This window comes from Pteronotus mesoamericanus, unplaced genomic scaffold (genome assembly GCF_021234165.1).
Source record: "Pteronotus mesoamericanus isolate MK-2021 breed Mesoamerican mustached bat unplaced genomic scaffold, CSHL_Meso_final contig_256, whole genome shotgun sequence".
NCBI lineage: Eukaryota > Metazoa > Chordata > Mammalia > Chiroptera > Mormoopidae > Pteronotus > Pteronotus mesoamericanus.
The window spans coordinates 2,798,967-2,820,791 of NW_026555108.1; the positions used below are offsets into that span (position 1 = coordinate 2,798,967).

The following is a 21,825-nucleotide window of genomic DNA, read 5'->3' on the forward strand; positions in this document are numbered from 1 at the left end:
TGACATCATTCCTCCTGTTAGCTGTATTTGAAATTAAAATCTAGAACATTCAGAAAGCACATTGCTCACCCATTTGAATGTGCTGAGGTACAGATCTAAGAACATTTTGGATACTGGACCCCTAAGGGGTCATGGTGACTAACTTTACAGGTTTATACTTGTCCTATCCGTTGCCAAAGGGCTAATTTGTTTTCTGGGCACAGATTTTTAAAACTTTGCTTTTTGTGGCCTGGGAGACACAAAAAGTCTATCTCTGCATGGAGAAAAATGGCTAAACCTCTACTTCTGCCCTCTTTGTGTCTAATCACTATCTTCTTAAGGTGAATTTTAGTACTGACCTTCACTTCCATCCAAGGGAGGAGTATAGAAAATTGTCCTTTCTCGCAGCAAACGCTTTGAAATCGTGATTGGTTTGTGCCTTCTTGCTGTCACTCGAGGTGGAGGCACTGGGGGTGCAGCACTCTCCTCAGGTGGACCTGAGTAGATCTGTAAAAGGGGAATATTCCCAGGAAACAATGAGAAAGATCAAGTTTTTGTCTCCCTTATGCTAACTACTACTTGATGCCTGCCAGGATTACATCTAGAGTCTGCCACAGCAATTTTTAAATGTCTCAGGGAACTAGGGGGATTATCTTAATCCCTCTAGCTACTAGCTAGTGTTTAGAAGTATCCCTCCAAGTTGGAGGCACAGGACCTGGCATTTCTCAGTGTGGAGGAAATAATACAGACATAAACTCCAACAGCAGTACTGGACCTTCTACTTACTGCTTGGGAAACTTTAGTCAAGTCACCTCCCATCTCTGGCCACTGAATTTAGGGTTCTCTTTGCCACCAGAGGTTAGTCTTAATTAGTCCACTTCTCTTTAACCTTCAGGACACAACTCATGCTTCACCCACTCTATGAAGCATTTTCTGACTCCCAAGACAGAAATATGTTTCCCCTTCTATGTGCTCCCATAGCATCTGATGTACATCTTCACCCAGAGTAGTTATCACATTGTATCCTGAGTATTAGTTTGTCCAAATTCTCTGCCAGTATCACAAGTTTCCCAACAGGGGAGAGTCCTATTGCATACACCTCTAGAAGGCAGGGCCCAAACAGGGCACCCAGCTAAAGGTAGCAGTTCAATAACAATTTTTAGACCAAATGGATGGATTTTGGCTCCCAGACCCCTCAAGGCCTGTTAAATAATAGAGCCTTTTCTCACTTATTCCTTTTCCAACTCGAATTAGGAAAAGAGAGTATAACAAAGATTAAAGAGTTAGCTATGAAACTGGACCACTCTCTTATAACATATAAAAAATAAACACAAAATGGATTAAAGACTTAAATGTAAGGCCTGAACCCATAAAACTCCAAGAAGAAAACATAGGAAGTAAACTGTTTGACATCAGTCTGAGTAATATCTTTTGGGATACATCCTCTCAAACAAAGGAAACAAATGCGAAAATAAAAAAAATAAGAGTTCATTAAACTAAAAGGCTTGCACGCAGTGAAGGAAACCTTAAACAAAACAAAAAGACAGCCTACTGAATGGGATAATATATGCAAATATGATATCTGATAAAGGGTTGATATAAAAAAATATGTAAGAAATCCATACAACTCAATAACAAAAAAGTAAACAATCCAGTTCAAAAATGGGCAGAGGACATAAGACATTTCTCCTATGAAGGCATATAGATGGTCAACAAACAAACATACAAAAAGATACTAATAGGAAAATACAAATCAAAACCACAGCAAGATATCACCACACATCAGACAGAATGGTTATTATCAAAAAGTCAACAAACAACGAGTACAGGTGCGGATGTGGAGAAAAGGGAACGCTTGCGTACTGTTGGTGGGACTGCAAACTGCTGCGGCTCCTGTAGAAAGCAGTATGGAGGTTCCTCACAAAACTAAAATAGAACTATTATACAACCTAGTGATTCTACTTGTAGGCCTTTGTCCAAAGAAAACAAAAACACTAATTTGAAAACACATATGCTATGTTCATTGCATCATTACTTACAATAGCCAAGCTATGGAAGAAACTTAGGTGTTTATCAATAGATGAGTGGATAGAAATGATGTGGTTAGATCTACAATGGAATATTATGCAGCAATAAAAAAGAATGAAATACTGCCATTTGTGACAACATGGATGGATCTAGAAGGTATTATGCTACATTAAATAAGTCAGGCAGAGAAAGACAACCACTGCATAGTTTCAATTATATGTAGAATCTAAAAAAATAAAACAAAGCAAAGCAAAAAGACTTACAGAAACAGACCAAAGGGATGACTACGAGAAGGCAGAATGTGGAGTGATGGGTGAAAAGGGGAAAGGGAATATAGTCACTAATATTATGATAAGTTTACATGGTGACAAATGATTACTACAATCAGTTGGGTGATCACATTGTAAGGCATATAAATGTGAAATCACTATATTGTACACCTGAAACTAACTTAACCAATATAAGATTGTATACCAACTATACTTAAAAAGAGTCAGCTTTGAGTCAGAATCAGTTGTGTTGAGGCTTTGTCATTTACTAGCTATTCAATCGTGGGTGAGGTAGTTATTAAGCTCTATGAACCTCAAACTTGAGGCTCACTTTGTATTTCCCAGACCTTAGGTGCAAAATGAGCATAATGATACCTTCTACCTCATAGCATTGTGATGATTGATTGAGAAAATATATGTAAAGAACTTAGTCTAGGATATATTAAGTGCTCAATAAACAGTAAGTAGTCTAACTATTAGCAACCCTAAAGAGGATTTAAACCCATGATTCCTTAGAGTAAGAAGGAGGGAGAGAGGAGATGAAAAAACAGGGTAGACTCCTGGCTAATGTGGCTCAGTTTGTTGGGTGTCATTCCATAACCAAAAGGTTGTGGGTTCAATTCCCAGTCAGGGCATATGTCCAGGTTGTGGGTTCTATCCCTGGTCTGGGTGCATACGAGAGGCAACCAATCAATGTTTCTTTCTTACATTGATGTTTCTCTCTCTAAAAGCAATGGAAAAAATGTCCTCAGGTGATGATAAAAATGACGAAAGAAAGAAAGGAGGGAGGGAGGGAGGGAGGGAGGAAGGAAGGAAGGAAGGAAGGAAGGAAGGAAGGAAGGAAGGAAGGAAGGAAGGAATGAAGGAAGGAAGGAGGGAAGGAAGGAAGGAGGGAAAGAAGGAAGGGTAGGAAGTAGAGGAGGGAGAAAGTTTGACATTGGGACAATAAGGGGTGAAGTGGTTTTATGCTATGCAAATCAGGAATTGTGGACTTGATACCTGGTGGCTCTTCAAGGTCTGTTCCAGATTAAATTGTTTCATTTCCCTCCTCTAGTGATACAAATTATTCATTTCTCATTAACATACATCTTTCCACATAGCCAGGTCTTTCTCATGGAGCTATCCAACCCCCAAGGTGAGCTCACTAACTTCTAGGGTTAGTAATGAGAGCTGCTAATTCCATCTTGAAAGGTGCAGTTTACAGGCCCCGTCTCCTCCAAGTAGACTGAGACATTGTTGGGGAGCCTTTTGAGATCAGTTCTGCCAATGTGGCAGTAAGCAGTGCTCAGAGAAAAATGCTTAAAAAGTCTAGAAACACAGAGGGGGCACTTCATAATGTGTATCCTCTTTAAAATTAAAACATGGCCCGGATAACCCTACAGTCAACATGGATTGCAACATCTTCCCCAAAGCTGGCCTACAGATGTAAACCTTGGAGCCAAGCTTTAATGTGGAAATGTTGGCAATTACTGTGGTAGGAAGATTCCATTTATCTGTCTCTCTGTTCTGTTGGCCCCCGAAAGGCCACACTTCATATCTCTTTTAAGTGATAAGCTTTAACCTATCTGTTACTGCTATTCCCTTTGAGAAAAATAATGGAGTAAATGATCGTTCCCAGTAAAATACAGAATCCATTAAATAAGGGCCTCTGTTTCGTTTACAGGTATATCCCCAGTGCCTATAACTTTGCTGGTGTGTAATAAAAATGTAGTTAAGTATTTATTAAATGAATGGATATTATTAGTTCTTTGAAAACAGGACTACCAAGTACAGATGAGTGGGCTTGGGAAGGAAAACCTGCAAAAATCTCCGTAATTTCTCTTAGGAGATGAGAAAAAGGAGAAGATGGGCCCATGATCTCTGAACTTACTTTTGACAGCCCTATTTTAATGAGGAGAAAACTATGTGATGAAAAAGCTGTTAAGACGAACCCAAGGAAAGAAACTCGGCCTATCCTACTCAGTTCCTACTGACTTCTTGAGTATTCATGAAAAGACTTATTTGGAGCATATTCTGAGAAATTCATAACAATATACCCTTTGAAGAGAGAAGAAACAAATCTAATCCTAAATGAATGTGAAACTCATAGCGTGTGGGGCTTTCTTATAGGGAAGGATGGGAGCAAATACCAAGTGGAATAGCACACAAAACTAACTCATCTGCATCTCATGCAATCACTGTAAAGGGAAAGTAAACGGTGGTATCAGCTGCTGACATAGAAGACTGACTAAAATGTGGTTTTGGCAAAACAAACATTTTCCAAGTTCAAGCCAAGGCTCAGCACTGTTTTTAATAGTGAATTCCTTCCTCTACAATGTCTATTATGTGTTAGTTACAGTTCTAAGTGCTTTGCACATATTAACTCATTTATTGATTGTTTACAAAGTCCTTTCTCTGAACTTCCAAAGAGAATTTGGGACTAGCACATTCCCCAAATTCCACCACAGAATAAATCCCTCTATCTACCTTTTTCATAGGACTAAAAGAGGAGAGAAATAGCTGGAAACATATGAAAAAAAGATGAAGAAATCATTAAAATTTGACAGAATATAAACCCTCACTTTCCTTCCTCTGGACACTGGAGTGGCTCTTCCACAGCTGAATATCCAAGCAGCAATTCTTTTTTGTTTTTGTTTTGTTTTTTTAGATTTTATTTCTTTCTAGAGAGGGGAAGGCAGGGAGAAAGATATGGAGAAAAACAGCCATGTGTGGCTGCCCCTTGCATGCCCCTCAACCCAGGCATGTGTCCTGACTGGGAATCGAACTAGCGCTCAATCCACTGAGCCACACCAGCCAGGGTCCAAGCAGGAATTGTTAACTCATGTATAGACTCAATTCACTAGGAAGAAAACTAGAGAGGGGATTTGATGCCAAAAGGTTGGCTAGGAATAAAGAGTATACACTGTCCAAGGTCACCTGATAGCAAGTGGCAGGGCTATGATACGAACTCAGATGTGTCTGACTTCAAGGTTGACACTATTTCCACTGTATAACATAGAAAGAAACATTTTAAGTTTAAAAAAAATTCCTTGGGTGAAAAGAGTATCAAGCAAAACGTATTTTCCCACTGTCCAAAACTCCTGCAAAAGGACAGAATGATTTGGCTTTCTGTAGACTGGCTAAGAACACGTAGGGGTTTGTCATCTTTGATAGTGACTTCAGGAAATATCCCAGAGGATATACAGAGCAGAACAGGGCAAAGCAATGCTGTCTTTTTTCCAAAAACATAGTTAGCACTGAGTGAATATTACGTGAATTGAATTTTAAAGTCCTGGTCCAAGAGAACAAAATACCCAAGGAAAACAACTTCACATTGCTGAGCCTTGGTTGTAGTCAGGAGTCCAACTCCTGGAAATCCTTTTTCTAAACTCTCATGAGTACTAAATTTGGAAGATAATAACTGTTGAGCTTCGAGACACAACCAAGAGAAATATCACCTTCACTGGGGAGGGGGAGGTTCATGAACTGCTTTCTTGTGTTTAGTCATATATTAACCCCCTTCTGGTTTCTTCTCTGTCAGGCCTTCAGGTGTGAAAGAAAATAAATTTAACATAAGGCAATCATTTTTCAACTGCCAAAAGCCATGACATCCAGACTCATTCAAACTATTGGAAATTCTGAAGAACTGAGCAACTATCCAGATTCTCCCCAGATGCCTCTTCTTCAAGGCTGCAAATATCACATTGTTCAAAAAGTACCTTGCCTTTCCATAAATCAAAGCTATAAGACTTGGTCCTGATGAATCCCAGATTTCCACCAAGTCTCCATTTACAGTCTGGCTGAGGCTATGTTGCACTTTCTGGAGGCTGGTTATATTAGTAAAAACTGTTCTCTGAACTTCATTAAAAAGAAAGGTGGTGATGGGGTCAAAAAAAATGAGCTCTTAGCATTTGGCAGAGACCATTTTAAACATCAAGTGTGTCACCAAGTTTTCTTGTAGTATGCACAGAACTTTGAAAATGTCATGTCTGTTGTTATCAAGAGCCAACTTTTTTGTAAGAGAGTTGTCATCCGGTCTGCCTTTGGTCTCTGCAACAGTCTTTAAGGCCCTTCTAGATGTAACATTCTAGAATCCTACCTACTCTACCCATACATTATACTCATGGCGAGAATGATGTCCAAAGAGGGGAAGTGATTTACCCAAACCTCCAAAGCCAGTAGTACGCGGTAGAACTGAGACTAGAACCCAAGAATTCTAATACCCAATCTGGTGCCCTATTTCCTTAACACACAGTGCCTCCTCCATGAAATGGTTTCATACTCCCACCGATCATATCGGATAGGTCTATAACCCATGCTCTGTCTGTTGATCCACTCCCCTGGGTAGTTGCCTTGGAAAGAGAATACTGTAGTGAGGGAGAGAAAGCATGAAGACAGATCCTGATAAGGACATCTCCATCCACGTGGCATGGATTATGTGGTTTCTGCCAAGAATGGTATGGCAGATTTCAAGTGGAATTTTACTTTCAGACCTATTTAGAATGCTTTTAGTCTTGGGAAGTAAAGAGTTTCCATATCGTTAACAATCATGAATTAAAAATAATCTAAGGACTTTTAAGAAAAGCCCCTTTGACTATAAAAATTCCTAAGTACCAACGTAAAATGATTGGAAGAACACCATAATTAAGATAAAGTTAATCTTCTGTCAATACAGTCAATGGGTGGTAGTACAGAACATGGGAGGTATTAAAATTTGGTGGGAAATGCTATGTACAAAGTACTTGACATATTTATCTCACTGAATCCTCCCAACTGAGTGAGGAAGGTCTAATTATTAGTTCCTTTTTTTAAAGTGAGGGGGAAAGTCTTAGGGAGGTAGACTAGTTTGTTGAAGACCACCCAGATAGCAAAGAATGGGGCTGGAATCCAACCTCAGGGTCGCTGTCTGGTTCCAAAGCTACTTTTTTTTTCATTCTTTCCATAATAGTCTCACCTTCCAGGGATATTTGGAAACCCTACCAAGGTAGCCTTGGCATTTCAAGGTTATTTTAACAAGTCTTAATGCAAGAAAGTAGCAGCGATCCAGGCATAATCCTCAAAATCTCAGAGCAAAGAAAAATTCCGCCCAATCTCAATGCTCCTCCACTGATTTCTGGGTTCTGAAATTTCCATAGGCAATATCACCAGACTGAGGAACTTGAGTCTGCTTCAAGTCTGGCTGCCAGAGTACACCTATCTGGCCCTCGAGCACACTGGCCACAGTTTTTCTGAATTATCCAGACTCTGATGTTCAAATTTGAGACTCAGACCATTCAAAGGAGAATAGCAAAGGTAAAGATATATGATATGAGAAAAATCACTGGCCATTGATCTTGGATATCTTTTTCAAATTCTCAAAAATCTGATCCTATATTTATTCTCTCTCTCGCTCCTCCTTCCTTGCTCAAAACACATTAAAAATAGATATTTACCTTTGATACTTGATAACAAATTGAATCTCTCTTGGCCTCAGTTTACCCTTAAGTAAAATTAGGGATTATATCATAAAAGTTGTGAGGATTCAATGAGATGTTGAATGTCAAACTTTAGCACAGTGCATGGCACACAGCAAGCTCTCGATAAATGCTAACTGTTATAATTATTTTATACTTAAAATTATTATTTCAGTGCCAGCTGGAGAGAAGAAAAGGAAGCAGAAGGTATTTCCAACTTTTGCTGAATGTTGAGGACAATTCTTAGGGTGATGAGAATCAAAAGGGTGGCTCATGGGGCATGTTTCAGTTCTTTGAATGTTGGGGTGGGGTAAACCCTAGCTGCATCCTACACTTATTACACTACCTCATCAGGCTTAGAAAGGCTTATTCATTTCAAACAGGTTCTGACCTCAGTTCAAAGCAAAGAAAACTAGGCCTTTGGAAAATGTGTGAAAGATCTTCTTGATTTGCACAAAATTGAAAACTTGAAGATGTTTTCAAAGATTCACTATGACTAATAAATGCATCTGAAATTTCTCAATATTAATAATATTCTGTTCAAAGGTATTTTCTTCATGTTACAGTTTGCTCTTAACATTCACTACTTAAAGATATTTTTTCTGAAAATTCATTTGAAAAGGTCTGCTAAATCCCCACCTAACTACATATTAGAATCTGAAAAGGTCGTCACACGTACAGGCTAGTAAATGTTATTTTAAATAACTTTTAGCTTAACTTTATCATTTCATAAATGAAAGGCAATGAAGTTGATATCTGGCTTAATTAGATTTTTTCTGTCTCTCTGCATGTATGTGTATGTGTCTGTGTACACAGAGATATATTTTAAAATATATAAAATAGAAATCTGTAAAGCATAAATCTATATTTATATGTACTTTTATTTTTCAATATCTATCTACCTACCTACCTATCTTTCCAAAAAGCAGTAGAGGGAAATATGTATCTATTCTTTTGCTGCCCTCTAGTGGCACACCGAAATTCACATAAACCACATTTTAGAGAGAAAGGAAGATCAGACTACGACTAGAAAGGATTGTTTCTTCTGGGTTCCTAGACTGTGTATCTGAAAAATACATAAATCAGAGCTGTTCCTTAAAAGGACTCTTGTTTGCCTCTCCAAATCCATTACATGGCTATGATGTTGGGTTTTTCCTGGCTGAGGTCCCATTTGGCCACTTGGGAACATAGGCTGCATTTGAGTTCCCACAAAGCCAGCTGTCTCTGGCCAATTTATAGGAAGAACTGCCCTCAACCATCTCCATCTATACCATTCAGTTCCCTCAACCATGGCTTCTACCCATACATCTTTAGAGGTAAGTTCACAATCCACTTTCACATACAATGGTACTAGATTTTTTAATTATCCTAAAAACAAGTCATTATTTTCCCAGAAAACTATATTTAAGGCAGCAAAGTAAGATCCTGCATGATTATAAAGTAGTCTCCAACCCAGTAGAAGAGGAAGATTGGCAATAAGGAGAGAACTCAAGGGAGGTTAGAAGAGCTAAGTCAACATCAGTGATGCAAAGACAAGTACAACAACTTGCTGTTGTCTTTAACATCTCACACAAAACAGATCCACATCCCCTGAGCTGCAGGCTAAACCCAACAGAGACTGAAGTCTTGGCTTTGCCACTTACCACAATCCGTCCCTCTGTTTGCAAAGCCAAAAAATGGAAATAATAATATTTATCATTCCCAGAGTTAGAATGAAGACTAAATGAGATTAAAGTGCACTGCCCCACACTGGGCACATAGCCTGATTCCATGTTCCTTAAACAAACAAACAAAAAAATCCAAATCTAAAGAGGCAGAACTACTGGTTCCTAGCTCCAATCCAATGATCTCCACAGTAGTAAAGGAGGAAAATGGCCAATGCTAAGTTTTGTCATTGAGAAGATAAGTTTGCAAAGCACAAATGAGACAACTGGTAGACTTTAGGGCTTCTACCCAAGTTCTTTTATAAACTAGTTGGGAAGAACTGTGGGGGTAGGTGGGGCTGCGGTAAAGTTCCAAAAACTAGATGGAAAGGAACAGAGTTAGAGAAATGCAAATTTTTCATCACTACTACAGTATGTAAGAAGGGACCTCATGTAAAAGGAAGAGCCTGGGTGAGAAGGTCTTCAAGCTCACTTTCCAGTTCTAATATTAAAATGGATCTATCCCATAATTTTTCCCCTTAAGTGAAATCACTCACTGTCCTCAAAACTAAATTGCTATGAAATGCCTACAGAACTGAACTCTCTCTTTCTCTATACTTACCAACAGTTACCCCATCCCCCAAACAATTCAGAAAACATAGGTCAGTGCAAATTGCCTCTGTGTCTCAAAGTTAGTAGCATGAGATCCATAGCCCTCAGTAAGATGGGAAGAGGGACAACTTAAGAATGACTCATATTGTTCTAGGGGTCAGTGTAGCAGTAGATCTTCTCCTCCCATCACTTACCCACCCACCAGGAAATAAATCACTTATATAATATGATTTAAATTGCTTTTAAAAATTCTTTAGACTTCTGGCTAAGATGAAGGTGTAGGTAGATACACTTTGCCTCTTCACACAACCAAAAGAAGGACAACAAATTTATAAAGAAAAACAAACAAAAACAACCAGAACTGCCAGAAAACAGAACTGTGTGGAAGTCCAACAACCAAGGAGTTAAAAAGAAACATTCATCAAGACTGGTAGGAGGGGCGAAGATGGGCAGCTGGGGCTGAGAGGACATGCAGCAAGGCTGTGGCTGGAGGAACGTGTAGGTAAGACTGGCAGCTAGTGGTCCCACATTTGTGTGCAGATACACCAGGAAGAACAACAGGGGAGTGGGACAGACTGCACAACCCAGGATTCTAGCACGGAAAAAGAAAGCCTCAGAACCTCTGGAGGTAAAAACCCGCGGGGGTTGCAGCAGCAGGATAAACTCCCAGCCTCACAGGAGCATTTGCTGGAGAAACCCACAGGATCCTAGAATGTACATGAACCCACCTTCCCAGGAATCAGCCCCAGAAGGGCCCAATTTGCTTGTGGGCAGTGGGGGAAGTGACTGAAAGCCGGTGGAGAGCTGAGCAAATAGCATAGCTCCCTCTCTGACCCCTCCCCAACACAGAGTGCCACAACACAGCCAAGAGGGTTGCCCCACCCTGGTGAATACCTCTGCCTCTTACAATGTAACAGGTGCACCCAGACAAAGAAATATGTCCTAAATGAAAGAACAGATCAAAGCTCCAAAAACAAAACTAAGCGATGAACAGATAGCCAACCTGTCAGATGAAGAGTTCAAAACACTGGTAATTAGGATGCTCACAGAAATGGTTGAGTATGGTCACAGAAATAGAGGAAAAAGTGAAGGCCATTCAAAGTGAAATAAAGAAAAATATACAGGGAACCAAGAGTGAAGGGAAGGAAACAGAGATTCAAATCAACAATTTGAAGCATAAGGAAGAAATAAACATTCAACCAGAACAGAATGAAAAAACAAGACAAAAAAATAAAAATAAATAAAAACACGAGGAGACACTTAGGAACCTCTGGGACAATTTTAAACATTCCAACACTCAAATCACAGGGGGCCAGAAGGAGAAGAGGAAGAGCAAGAAATTGAAAACTTGTTTGAAAAAATAATGAAGGAGAACTTCCCCCAATGTGGCCAAGGAAATAACACTTTTAGGAAGTCCAGGAAGCTCAAGGAGTCCCAAAAATGTTGGACCCAAGGACGAACACACCAAGGCACATCATAACCATAATTAAATTATCCCATATTAAAGCTAAGGAAAGAATCTTAAAAGCAGCAAGAGAAAAGGAGACAGTTATCTACAAAGGAGTTCCCAAAGACTATCAGCTGATTTCTCTAAAGAAGTCTTACAGGCAAGCAGGGGCTGGCAAGAAGTATTCAAAGTCATGAAAAGCAAGGACCTCCATCCAAGATGACTCTACCCAGCAAAGCTTTCATTTAGAACGGAAGGGCAGACAAAGTGCTTCCCAGACAAGGTGAAGTTAAAGGAGTTCATTGTCACCAGGCCCTTATATGAAATGTTAAAGGGACTTATCTAAGACAAAGAAGAAGATCAAAATTATAAACTGTAAAATGACAACAGACTCACAGCTATCAACAACTGAACCTAAAAAAAAAAATGAAAAACAAACTAAGCAAACATGTAGAACACAAACAGAATCACAGAAAGGGAGATCACATGGAGAGTTATCCGTGAGGAGGGGGAGGGGGGAAATGGGGGAAAAGGTACAGGGAACGAGAAGCGTAAATGGTAGGTACAAAATAGACAGGAGGAGGTTAAGAACAGTATAGGAAATGGAGAAACTAAAGAATTTATATATACAACCCATGGACATGAACTAAGGCAGGAGGGTGGGAATACTGGTGGGAGCGGGGTGCAGGGCACAGAGGAATAAAGGGGAGAAAAAAAAGGGACAACTGTAGTAGCATAATCAATAAAGTATACTTTAAAAAATAAGAAAATTATTTAAAGAAAGACTTAGAAATGGAACCCTTTAAGTATCAATTATTGTGAAGTATTTAAATTTTATTGACAGACCCTGGATATTTGTAAAAGAGAAGCTGAAGTGGGGGCAGATGACAGAAATTTAAAACCAGTATGTTTAAGCCCTTTTCTATTAAAGAGCAAGTATAAATGGAAAAAAACACATTACTAAAATTATAATATGTCAACTGAAAATCATATCCCATTAACTGAACAACTTGGCAAGAACATATAATCCCCGATACTTGCAGAGCAGCATCAGCTCTCATATATATTATCTCTCTTAATCCCCACAACCATCCTATGAGGTTACAACTACAAGGTCCAGAATTTGACACCTATCATTTTGCTCTTTTTCAAAATAAGCAATTTGATAAATGTATAATAACCTGGGATTCATTTCATACCTCCATATATTTCATATGAATAAATTCATAAATCAGAAAAGATCCTTGGTTACCATGTCTTTGTTTGGAAAACATGGTCAGAGTACATCTCTGATATCACACAAAGGTCAGAACTTTAATTATTTAACACTTCTGATGGTTATTTATACAAAGACCTAACAACTTCACTCAAAAGCTGATCACTGGGTAGTAAAATTAATCTCCTGTTGGATCATGGGGATAATGGGCAACCAGTACTTTAATTGCCCTTCAAATCACCCCTGATTATACTTTTGATATCCTGGCCAAAAGCACAGCAGAATCATGCTTTTATGAACTCGGTAGGGATTGAGGTTATTCATTGAAAAATGGATTTCCTGGTAAAATTAAAGTTGGCATTTCCCCTAAAAATTATAACAACAAAAAACATTATTTTGTTAGCCTCGTGGTGGGAGACTAAGCATGCTCGTGTTAGTCTTGGGTCCACTTGTAAATTTATGAGAACATTTAAAATGCAATGAATCATGCAATAAGCTTCCATGGCTCTCCACTGCCTTCAGGACAAAGACCAAAACTACTCACCAAGGATGCAGGATGTCTGATCTGAGACCCCAGTGCTGGGGTTAGAAGAATATTCTCTAACACAAAAGTATAGCCTATGTGAATGGCCCTCAGCAATTCTTGCCTCAAAGTTCTTTGGTCTTCTTATCACCAATGTTCTGTACCTCTCCTTCAGGTACCTATTTTCATGAACACAACAAATATCTCAAGGTAGTACAGTACAGATCTAAACTGTCTAGGTTCCAAATCTGAGCTTCAATACTTACTCTCTCTGTGACCCTGGACAAGTCACAACTTCTCAGTGCCTTGGCTTTTCTTATGTGAAATTAGGTGTAAATGTCCTAAAATGTGTAAAGAGCTTCAAACAGTGTTTGACACATAGTACGGGCTTTCTAAGTGTTAGCTAATACTTTCTCATCATCATGTGGAAATTTGCTTCATCTCTGATGGTCAAAATACTAGTCTCGAACTCTGATAACTTCCTATCCTTCTAGAAATCTCATGCCTTTACTCTCCCTATTCCTGGTCTTCAACACTGAGACCTCTATACCCTTGAGTCTTCCATTTTTTCCTCAGTCTACCAATTCCTGCGGTTCCTTCCCCTCTTTATCAGTTTGGCCTAAAGAACAGACAATAAACAACTACCAACACACTGAGCATTTTTGGTCCCTGTTCATTTTCTGCAATTCCCTAAAAACCCCAATGCTGAAAGCAACATATAATTAGTCTTTTCTAACTCTATATACTGGCTTTTTAGCAGTGTTGTGGGATGTGAAGCCTCACCAGGGATGGTGCCACTCTAGATTTATGGTTTACACTTTCCTTTAATAACAACACTTTAAAATGTCCCTTGTCAGCTCTCTCTCCATTCCTTTCCTAGACTATTCTAAAGCTTCTCTTATTCTCCTCATGCCTCCAGCCCTATTAGCATTTCCCTTACTCTCAGCAGATAAAATAAGTTTAATTCTACTTGAGAAAATAAAGTGCAGGAATCATAATCTTCCTCAATTTTCACAAACACTGCTTCCTCATGCCCTCAACTGGCAAACTCACATGCATCTATTCCTATTTCTCCCTCCTCCTTCCATAAAAGGCCATCCAGTGCCAATCTTTCCTCAAGTAATCTGGAGGTCATCTACTCAAAGCTCCTCAGGAACATCCCTCCATCAATTACCCTCTCTCTCACTTGGATCTTGTTTTTTCAATTACAGTTGACATACAATATTATATCAGTTTTAGTTGTACAGCACAGTGATTAGATATTTATTTAACTGATGAAGTGATTGATCCCCTTGATAAGTCTAGTACCCACCTGGCACCATACATAGTTATTACAATACTACTGAATATATTCCCTATGCTGCACTTTACATCCCCATCACTGTTCTGTAACTACCAAGTTGTATTTCTTAATCCCTTCACCTTTTTCACCCAACCCTTCACCCCCATCCCATCTGGCAACCATCAGTTTGTTCTCTGTATCTGTGAGCCTGTTTCTGTTTTGTTTGTTCATTTATTTTGTTCATTAGATCCCACATACAAATGAAACCACATGAGAATGTCTTGGCCTTATTTTACTTAGGATAATACCCACTACATACATACATCCTGTCACAAATGTAAGATTTCATTCCTTTTTATGGCCGAGTAATATTCCATTGTATATATGTACTACATCTTCATCCATTCATCTACCAATGAGCACTTGGGTTGCTTCCATATCTTGACTATTGTAAATAATGCTGCAATAAACATAGGGATGTATATATCTTTTCAAATTAGTGTTTTGCATTTCCTCTGATATATAGCCAGAAGTGGGATCATTGAGTCATGTGGTAGTTCTATTTTTAAAATTTTGAGGAACCTCCACAGTGGTGGTACCAATTTGCAATACCACCAATAGTACATGAGGCTTCCCTTTTCTCCACCTCCTCACCAATACTTGTTGTTTGTTGATTTATTAATGATAGCCACATTGGCAGGTGAGAGGACAAAGAGGTGGCCAGTAGACATATGAAAACATGATCGACATCACTAATCATTAGAGAAATGCAAATTAAAATCACAATGAGATATCATCTCTCACTTGGATCTTCAATCTCTTCCTCCACACCAGTTCTATTCCCCGTGGTTTATAAACATGCACAAGTTTCCCAGCCATAAAAAGAGTCTCCCTTGAATCAATGTCTCTCTAGCCATTGCCTCCAATTTGTCTTTTCCTTTCAGCCAGGCTACTTGATGCCCATTTCCTTACCTCCCATTAGATTATTTTTAAATAATTTATTATGAAATATTTCAGATAAATGAGAGATTAAAATGTTATAACAAAAATTCCTGTGTAAGTGTAACCACCACTTGCTTTAAGATCATTAACTTTCACTAAGTGCACCCCCTTTCTCCACACAGAGGTAACTACTATCCCCCAGTGGAGTTTTAAGAAACCGAAGATTAAATGGGTACACAACAATAATAGGCACACATTCAAATGTCAACTCAATACAAACAATCTGCCACCCCCATCTCTCATCTGAAATGGTCAGCTGTTATGAACTATAATGTGTCCCCCTGGAATTCATATTTTGGACTTTACTTGCCATGTGACTGTACTCAGAGGTAGGACCTTTGGAAGGTAATAACGGTTAAATGAGTTCATAAATGTGGAGTTTAATCCAATATGACTTGTATCCTTGTAAGATGAGACACTAGGGAAGCACACGCATGGAGAAAAGACTATATGAGGACACAGAAAGAATGCAAGCATCTTCAAGCCAAGGAGAGAGGCCTCGGGAAAAAGCAGCCCTGACTTGATTAGCACCTTGATTTTGGGCTTCCAGCCTTCAGAACTATGAGAAAATAAATGTCTAAGGTTTAAGTTACCAAGTACACAGCATTTTGTTATTGCACCCCCCAGAAAACTGATATAACAACCAAAAGTGTGTGGAAAGATATCCAATTTCATTACTAATTTTTAATTAATAATTTAAAATGTACTTGAAAACAATGAGATATTTACTTACCAGCTGGATAACATTAAAACATTTGGTAATACTCAGTTTACTGAAGATGTGAGAAAATGGGCCAGATACTGATGGTGCCAGTATCCATCAATAAAACTTTTTTTAACTTTTTATTTTGAAATAATTTTAGGCTTAAAGAAAAACTGAAAAATAGTACAGTGTTTCTGAATAATATTCATCCAGATTCCCCTTATGTTAGCATCTTACAACCACAGTGCAATCACTAAAACCAAGAAATTAACATGGGCACAGTAATATTAGCTAATCTATAGGTTTGGGTCAAATTTTATCCATTAATCCACAAATTAATAGTTATCCATTAATTTATCAAATGAATGCCCTTTTTTATGGTCTAGGGTACAATCCAGGGTCCCATATGACAAGTTGTCATGCCACTGTAGTCTCCTCCAGAATGTGATAGTTCCTCAATATTTCTTTGTCTTTTACAACAATAGCACTTTTCAAGAGTACTGATACTCTTGAAAATAATAATACCCTTCAGAATGATACCCACAATGTCCATAATCCATAGAACCTGATATTATGTTACCTACATGACAAATGAGATTTTACAGATATGATTAAGGTAAAAATTTTGAGATGGGAAGATTATCTTGAATTATCTAGGTGGGCCCAATATAACCACAAGAGTCCTTATAAGAGGGAGGCAGGAGGTTCAGAGAGACAGGGGAATGTGATGATAGAAGCAAAGGTGGGGGAGAAAGAGGGGAAAGGGAGGGGGGAGAAAGAGGGGGGAGGAAAGGGGGAGAGAGATTGAGGTTGTTTTGAAGGTGCTATGCTTTGGGGGAAGGGCCCACAAACCAAGGAATTCAGGGGGCTTCTAGAAGCTAGAAAGGGGCTAGAAAAAGGGATGCAACCTGCCAACCAACTTTATATGCCTGACCTTCATGACTGTTAAGAAAATATGTTTGTTATGCTTAAGCCACAAAGTTTATGGTAATTTGTTATAGCAGTGATAGAAATATAAATTTTGGTATCTGAAAATGCTATGCTGTTGTAAGAAATACTTTAAAATTTTGGAAGTAAGGATTTTTAAAATATTGTAGAAGTGGCTTTGTAATTGGGCAATGAGCAGATGCTGGCAGAATTTGCAGGAGCTTCATCAAAACAGCCTAGAATGCCTTGAACAGGCTGTTAGCAGAATTGATCCTGCTAGTGAAGGCTCAGAAAAAAGCGAGGATTGCAGTAGAGAGAACATATAAACAAAAGGAAGTATACAGTATGTAACCTTTGAAATAGGCTTTTTTACTCAGTAGGATGCCCTTGAAACCCATCCAAGTTGTTGTGTATATCAATATTTCATTCTTTTATATTACTGAGTAGTAATCCATGGTATGAATTACTGCAATTTGTTTAACCATTCACCCATTGAAGGACATCTGGTTTGCATCCAGTTTTTGTCTATTACAAATAAAGCTGCTATGAACATACTTGTAGCGGTTTTGTGTGGACATGTTTTCATTCTCTGGATAAATGCCCAGAAGTGTAAATAATGGGTTGTATAGTAAATACATGTTATTTTTTTAAAAGATATTCAACATTTTTTTCCAGAGTAACTGCAACATTTTATGTCTCCACCAAAGCTTATAGGAGATTCAATTTCTGTGTACTGTGGTCACCATTTGGTATTATCACTATTTAAGTTTAATTATTCTACTAGGTATATAGTGATAGCTCATTGTGGTCTTAATTACCATTTCCCTAATGGCCAGTGATCTGGAACATCTCTTTATATGGTTATTTATCATCGATACATCCTTTTCATGTCTTTTGCTCATTTTCAAATGGGATTGTTTGATTTTTTTTTACTGTTGAGTTTTGAGAATTCTTTATATATATATATATATATATATATATATATATACACACACATATATACATATATATATTCTATATATGAGTCCTTTATCAGATATGTGATTTGCAAATATTTTCTCAAAATTGGCAGGCTTGGGTTTTTTTCATATTTTTAATAGGGTCATTCACAGAGCACAAGTTTTTAATTTTGACGAGGTCTAATTTATTAATTGATTTCTGTAATGGTGTGTGCTTTCAGTGTCCTATCTAAAAACTCTTAAACAAGACTTTTCAAAAGGTCCTGCAGATTTTCTCCCATGTTATCATCTAAAAATTTTATAGCTTTGCATTTAAATGTATAATCATTTCGTGTTAAGTTTTGTATGTGATGTGAGGTTTAGGTTGAAGTTCACTTTTGTTGCCTATAGATATGCAATTGCTCTGGCAAAAGGCTATCTGAAATGCTTCAGTACCTTTGTCAAAAACAATTTGGCCATACTTTGTGAAGTTATGTGTGTATTCTCTTCCATGAATCCATATATTTGTCCATCTGCCAATCTCAAACTGTCTTGATTACTGAAGCATTAATATTAATACAGTAAACAACATGTTCGATGCCTCACAGTTTATTCTGTATTTTTTAAATTGTGTTAGCTCTTCTAGCTCTTTTATGTGTCTATATACATTTTAGTATAATCTTGTCTGTACAAAAAAAAATCTTGTTGGGATTTTGATATTAATTGTCTTAAACTTATATACCAAGTTGGAAAGAATTGACATTTTTACTATGACACCTTCTATTCCATGAGCACAGAATGTCTCTCAATTTACCTGTGTTTTCTTTGACTTCTTTCATCAGCATTCTGTAATTTACAGCATATAAATCCTATAAACGTTTCATTAGACTTATACCTAAGCATGTCACTTGTTTTGGGAGAATGTAAATGGTACTTGCATTTTTAATTTCATTTTCCTCACATTCATTGCTAGTATATAAAAATACAATTGATTTTCCCATGTTGGCCTTGTATCCTATAACATTGATAAACTCCCTTATTGGTTTGAGTATTTTTTTAAAGACTCCTTGGGATTTTGATCCTTTCTGACCATATGGTGTCTTATTTCCTTTTCTTACCAAATTGCACTGGGTAGAAATTCCATTACCATACTGAATAGCAGTAGTGAGAGCATTATTGCATTATTCTCAACTGTAAAGGGAAAGCATTCAATATTCCACCATTAAATATGATGTTAGCTATAGGGATTTATTTGTATATATTTGTTACCAAATTGAGGCCATTAGCCCCTATTCCTAGTTTGCTGAGTTTTTTTAAATAAATTTACGCTGATATTTTCAAATATTTAGCCTGCATAAATTGATGTTCGTGTGATTTTGCCCGTTATTATGGTAATTACATTGTGTGATTTTCTTTGTCTTAATTTATTTTTCAAATGTAGTTGACATAAAATATGTTAGTTTCAGGGGTACAACATAGTGATTAGACATCAATATACCTTATGAAGTGATCGCTCCAATAAGCCTAGTACCCATCTGGCATCACACATAGTTAGTACAACATTCCTTAGGCAGTACTGTGTCTCCCAATGACTATTTTTTACAACTGGTAATTTGTAATTTTTAATTGCTTTCACTATTTCACTCATGCCTCCACCCCTCCCATATGGCAACCATCAGTTTGTTTACTCAGCCATAAAAAAAAAGAATAAAATCTTGCCATTTGAGACAACATGAATGGACCTAGAGGAGTATTGTTCTGTTGTTTGTGTACAGGAACAAACAGTAGTCATGATGTTGATTTTGTATCCTGCAACTTGACTGAATTTGTTTATTAGTTCTAGCAGTTTTTTGGTGGAGTCTTTAGAATTTTCTAAATGTAAGATCATATCATCTGCAAACTAAGACAATTTTACTCCTTCCTTTCCTATCTGGGTAGCTTTAATTTCTTTTCCTTATGATTGTTGTGGCTAGGACTTCCAGTATCACGTTGAATAAGAGTGGTGAGAGTGGGCACCCTTGACCTGGTCCTTATCTTACAGGAAAGGCTTTCAAACTGTCACTATTGCACATGGTTCTGGCTGTCAGTTTGTCATATATATCGTTTATTATTAACGATAATAATAATATTATTATTATCCTGGGGTATGTTCCCAGGGGTATGGGGGGTGGGGTATGTTCCTTCTATACTTAATTTGTTGAGTGGTTTTTATCATGCAAGTATGTTGAATTTTGTCGAAATCTCTTTCTTACCTCTTTGAGATGATCATATAATTTTAATTTTTCTTTTTAATGTGGTGTATCGCATTTATTATTTCCCATATATGGACTCATCCATGGATCACAGGGATAAATCCCACTTGATCATGTAAACTAATCCTTTCAATGTGCTTCTATGCTTCCATTTTCTTTTTTTCAATATATTATTGGAATCGTCTTTTGATTTCCTCCTTGACCTATTAGTCATTCAATAGTATGTTGTTTAGTCTCCATGTTTTTGTAAATTTCCCAGCTTTCTTCTTGTTATTACTTTCAAATTTCATACCATTGTGGTTGAAAAAGATACTTAGTGTGGTTTTGATCTTCTAAAATTTGCTAGGACTTCTTTTGTGACCCATCATATGATCTATACTAAGGAATATTGCCTGTGTGCTTGAGAAGAATGTAAATTCTGCTGCTATTGGAAGAAATGTCCTGTATATGGCTGTTAGTTTTATTTAGTTCAAAGCGTAGCACAGGTCTACCATTTCCATGTTGATTTTGTCTGGATGATACATCTATTGTTGAAAGAGAAGTATCGAAGTCCCCTGATATTATATTTTTGTCATTCTCTCTTCAGATCTGTTAGTGTCTGCTTAATATGTTTAAGTGTGCTGCGGTTTGGTACACATATACTTATGATTGCTATGTACTCTTGGTAAATTGATCGCATTATAATGTAATGACCACCTTTGTATTTTACCATTTAGAGCTAAATTTCTATTTTGTGTGGTAAGTATAGCTACTGCTGCCGTCTTGATTTCCACTTCTGTGGAATATCTTTTCTACTCCTTGTGTTAGCATTGGTAGCTAGATAGTAATATAGGAAAAGAGCAAAGGGAATCAGGCATTAAAAAGCCAAATCAACTAGGGAGCTAATTTGAACAATAAGCCTGATTAAGTCTGGAAGTTACAGCATCAGACACCCCAGGGGATTTCATCATTGCTCTGCCAAGTGGACCAACACCCCTCCCTCTCCCATGTAAGGAGAAAGGACCACCTTTCTAATCTCCCCATGGCAAAACAGTCCACTCATGAGAAGGAAAGTCTATTGAATTTACCTATAATTCTGCTCTTTCTTTTATTCCTTGTTGCTCCCTGATATTCCATGATTCCTTCTTTTATTGTGTCATTTCTGTGTAGAGAACTTCCTTTAGGATAGGTAGCTAGTAACAAATTCTCTTAGTCTTCTGTTGTTTGGATTGCATAATTTCTTTCATTCTTAAAGTTCACTTTCCTTCTCCTGTCCTCTCCATTCTATTGTTAAGCACATCCACTGCATTTTAAATTTTCACTTATTGCATTTTACAGTTCTAGAATTTTCACTTGGTTCTTTTTATCTTTTATTTCTTTGCTAAGTCTTTGCATTTCTTTGCAGACACTTTCTATTACTTTGCTGAGATTTTACTTTTTTTCACTTGTTTCAAATGTAGCCCTAATTGCTCATTAAAATATTTTTATGATGGCTACTTTAAAATTCTTGTCATGGAATTAACATCTGTGTCATCTTGGTGTTGCTGTTGATGGGCTTTTCTCATTCATGTTGACATCTTCCTGGTTCTTGGT

The 21,825-nt window shown here is 37.6% G+C and overlaps 1 protein-coding gene across 1 annotated transcript in view; it reads right to left on the bottom strand.

The window, feature by feature from the left end:
* The window catches only part of OPHN1 (oligophrenin 1), a 279,618-nt gene that overhangs the window by 38,427 nt on the left and 219,366 nt on the right, over positions 1-21,825 (bottom strand). The window contains exon 20 of the mRNA XM_054574254.1: positions 339-486. Within this exon, the coding sequence (XP_054430229.1) occupies positions 339-486 (148 nt within the window). The remainder of the gene's footprint in view (positions 1-338; positions 487-21,825) is intronic.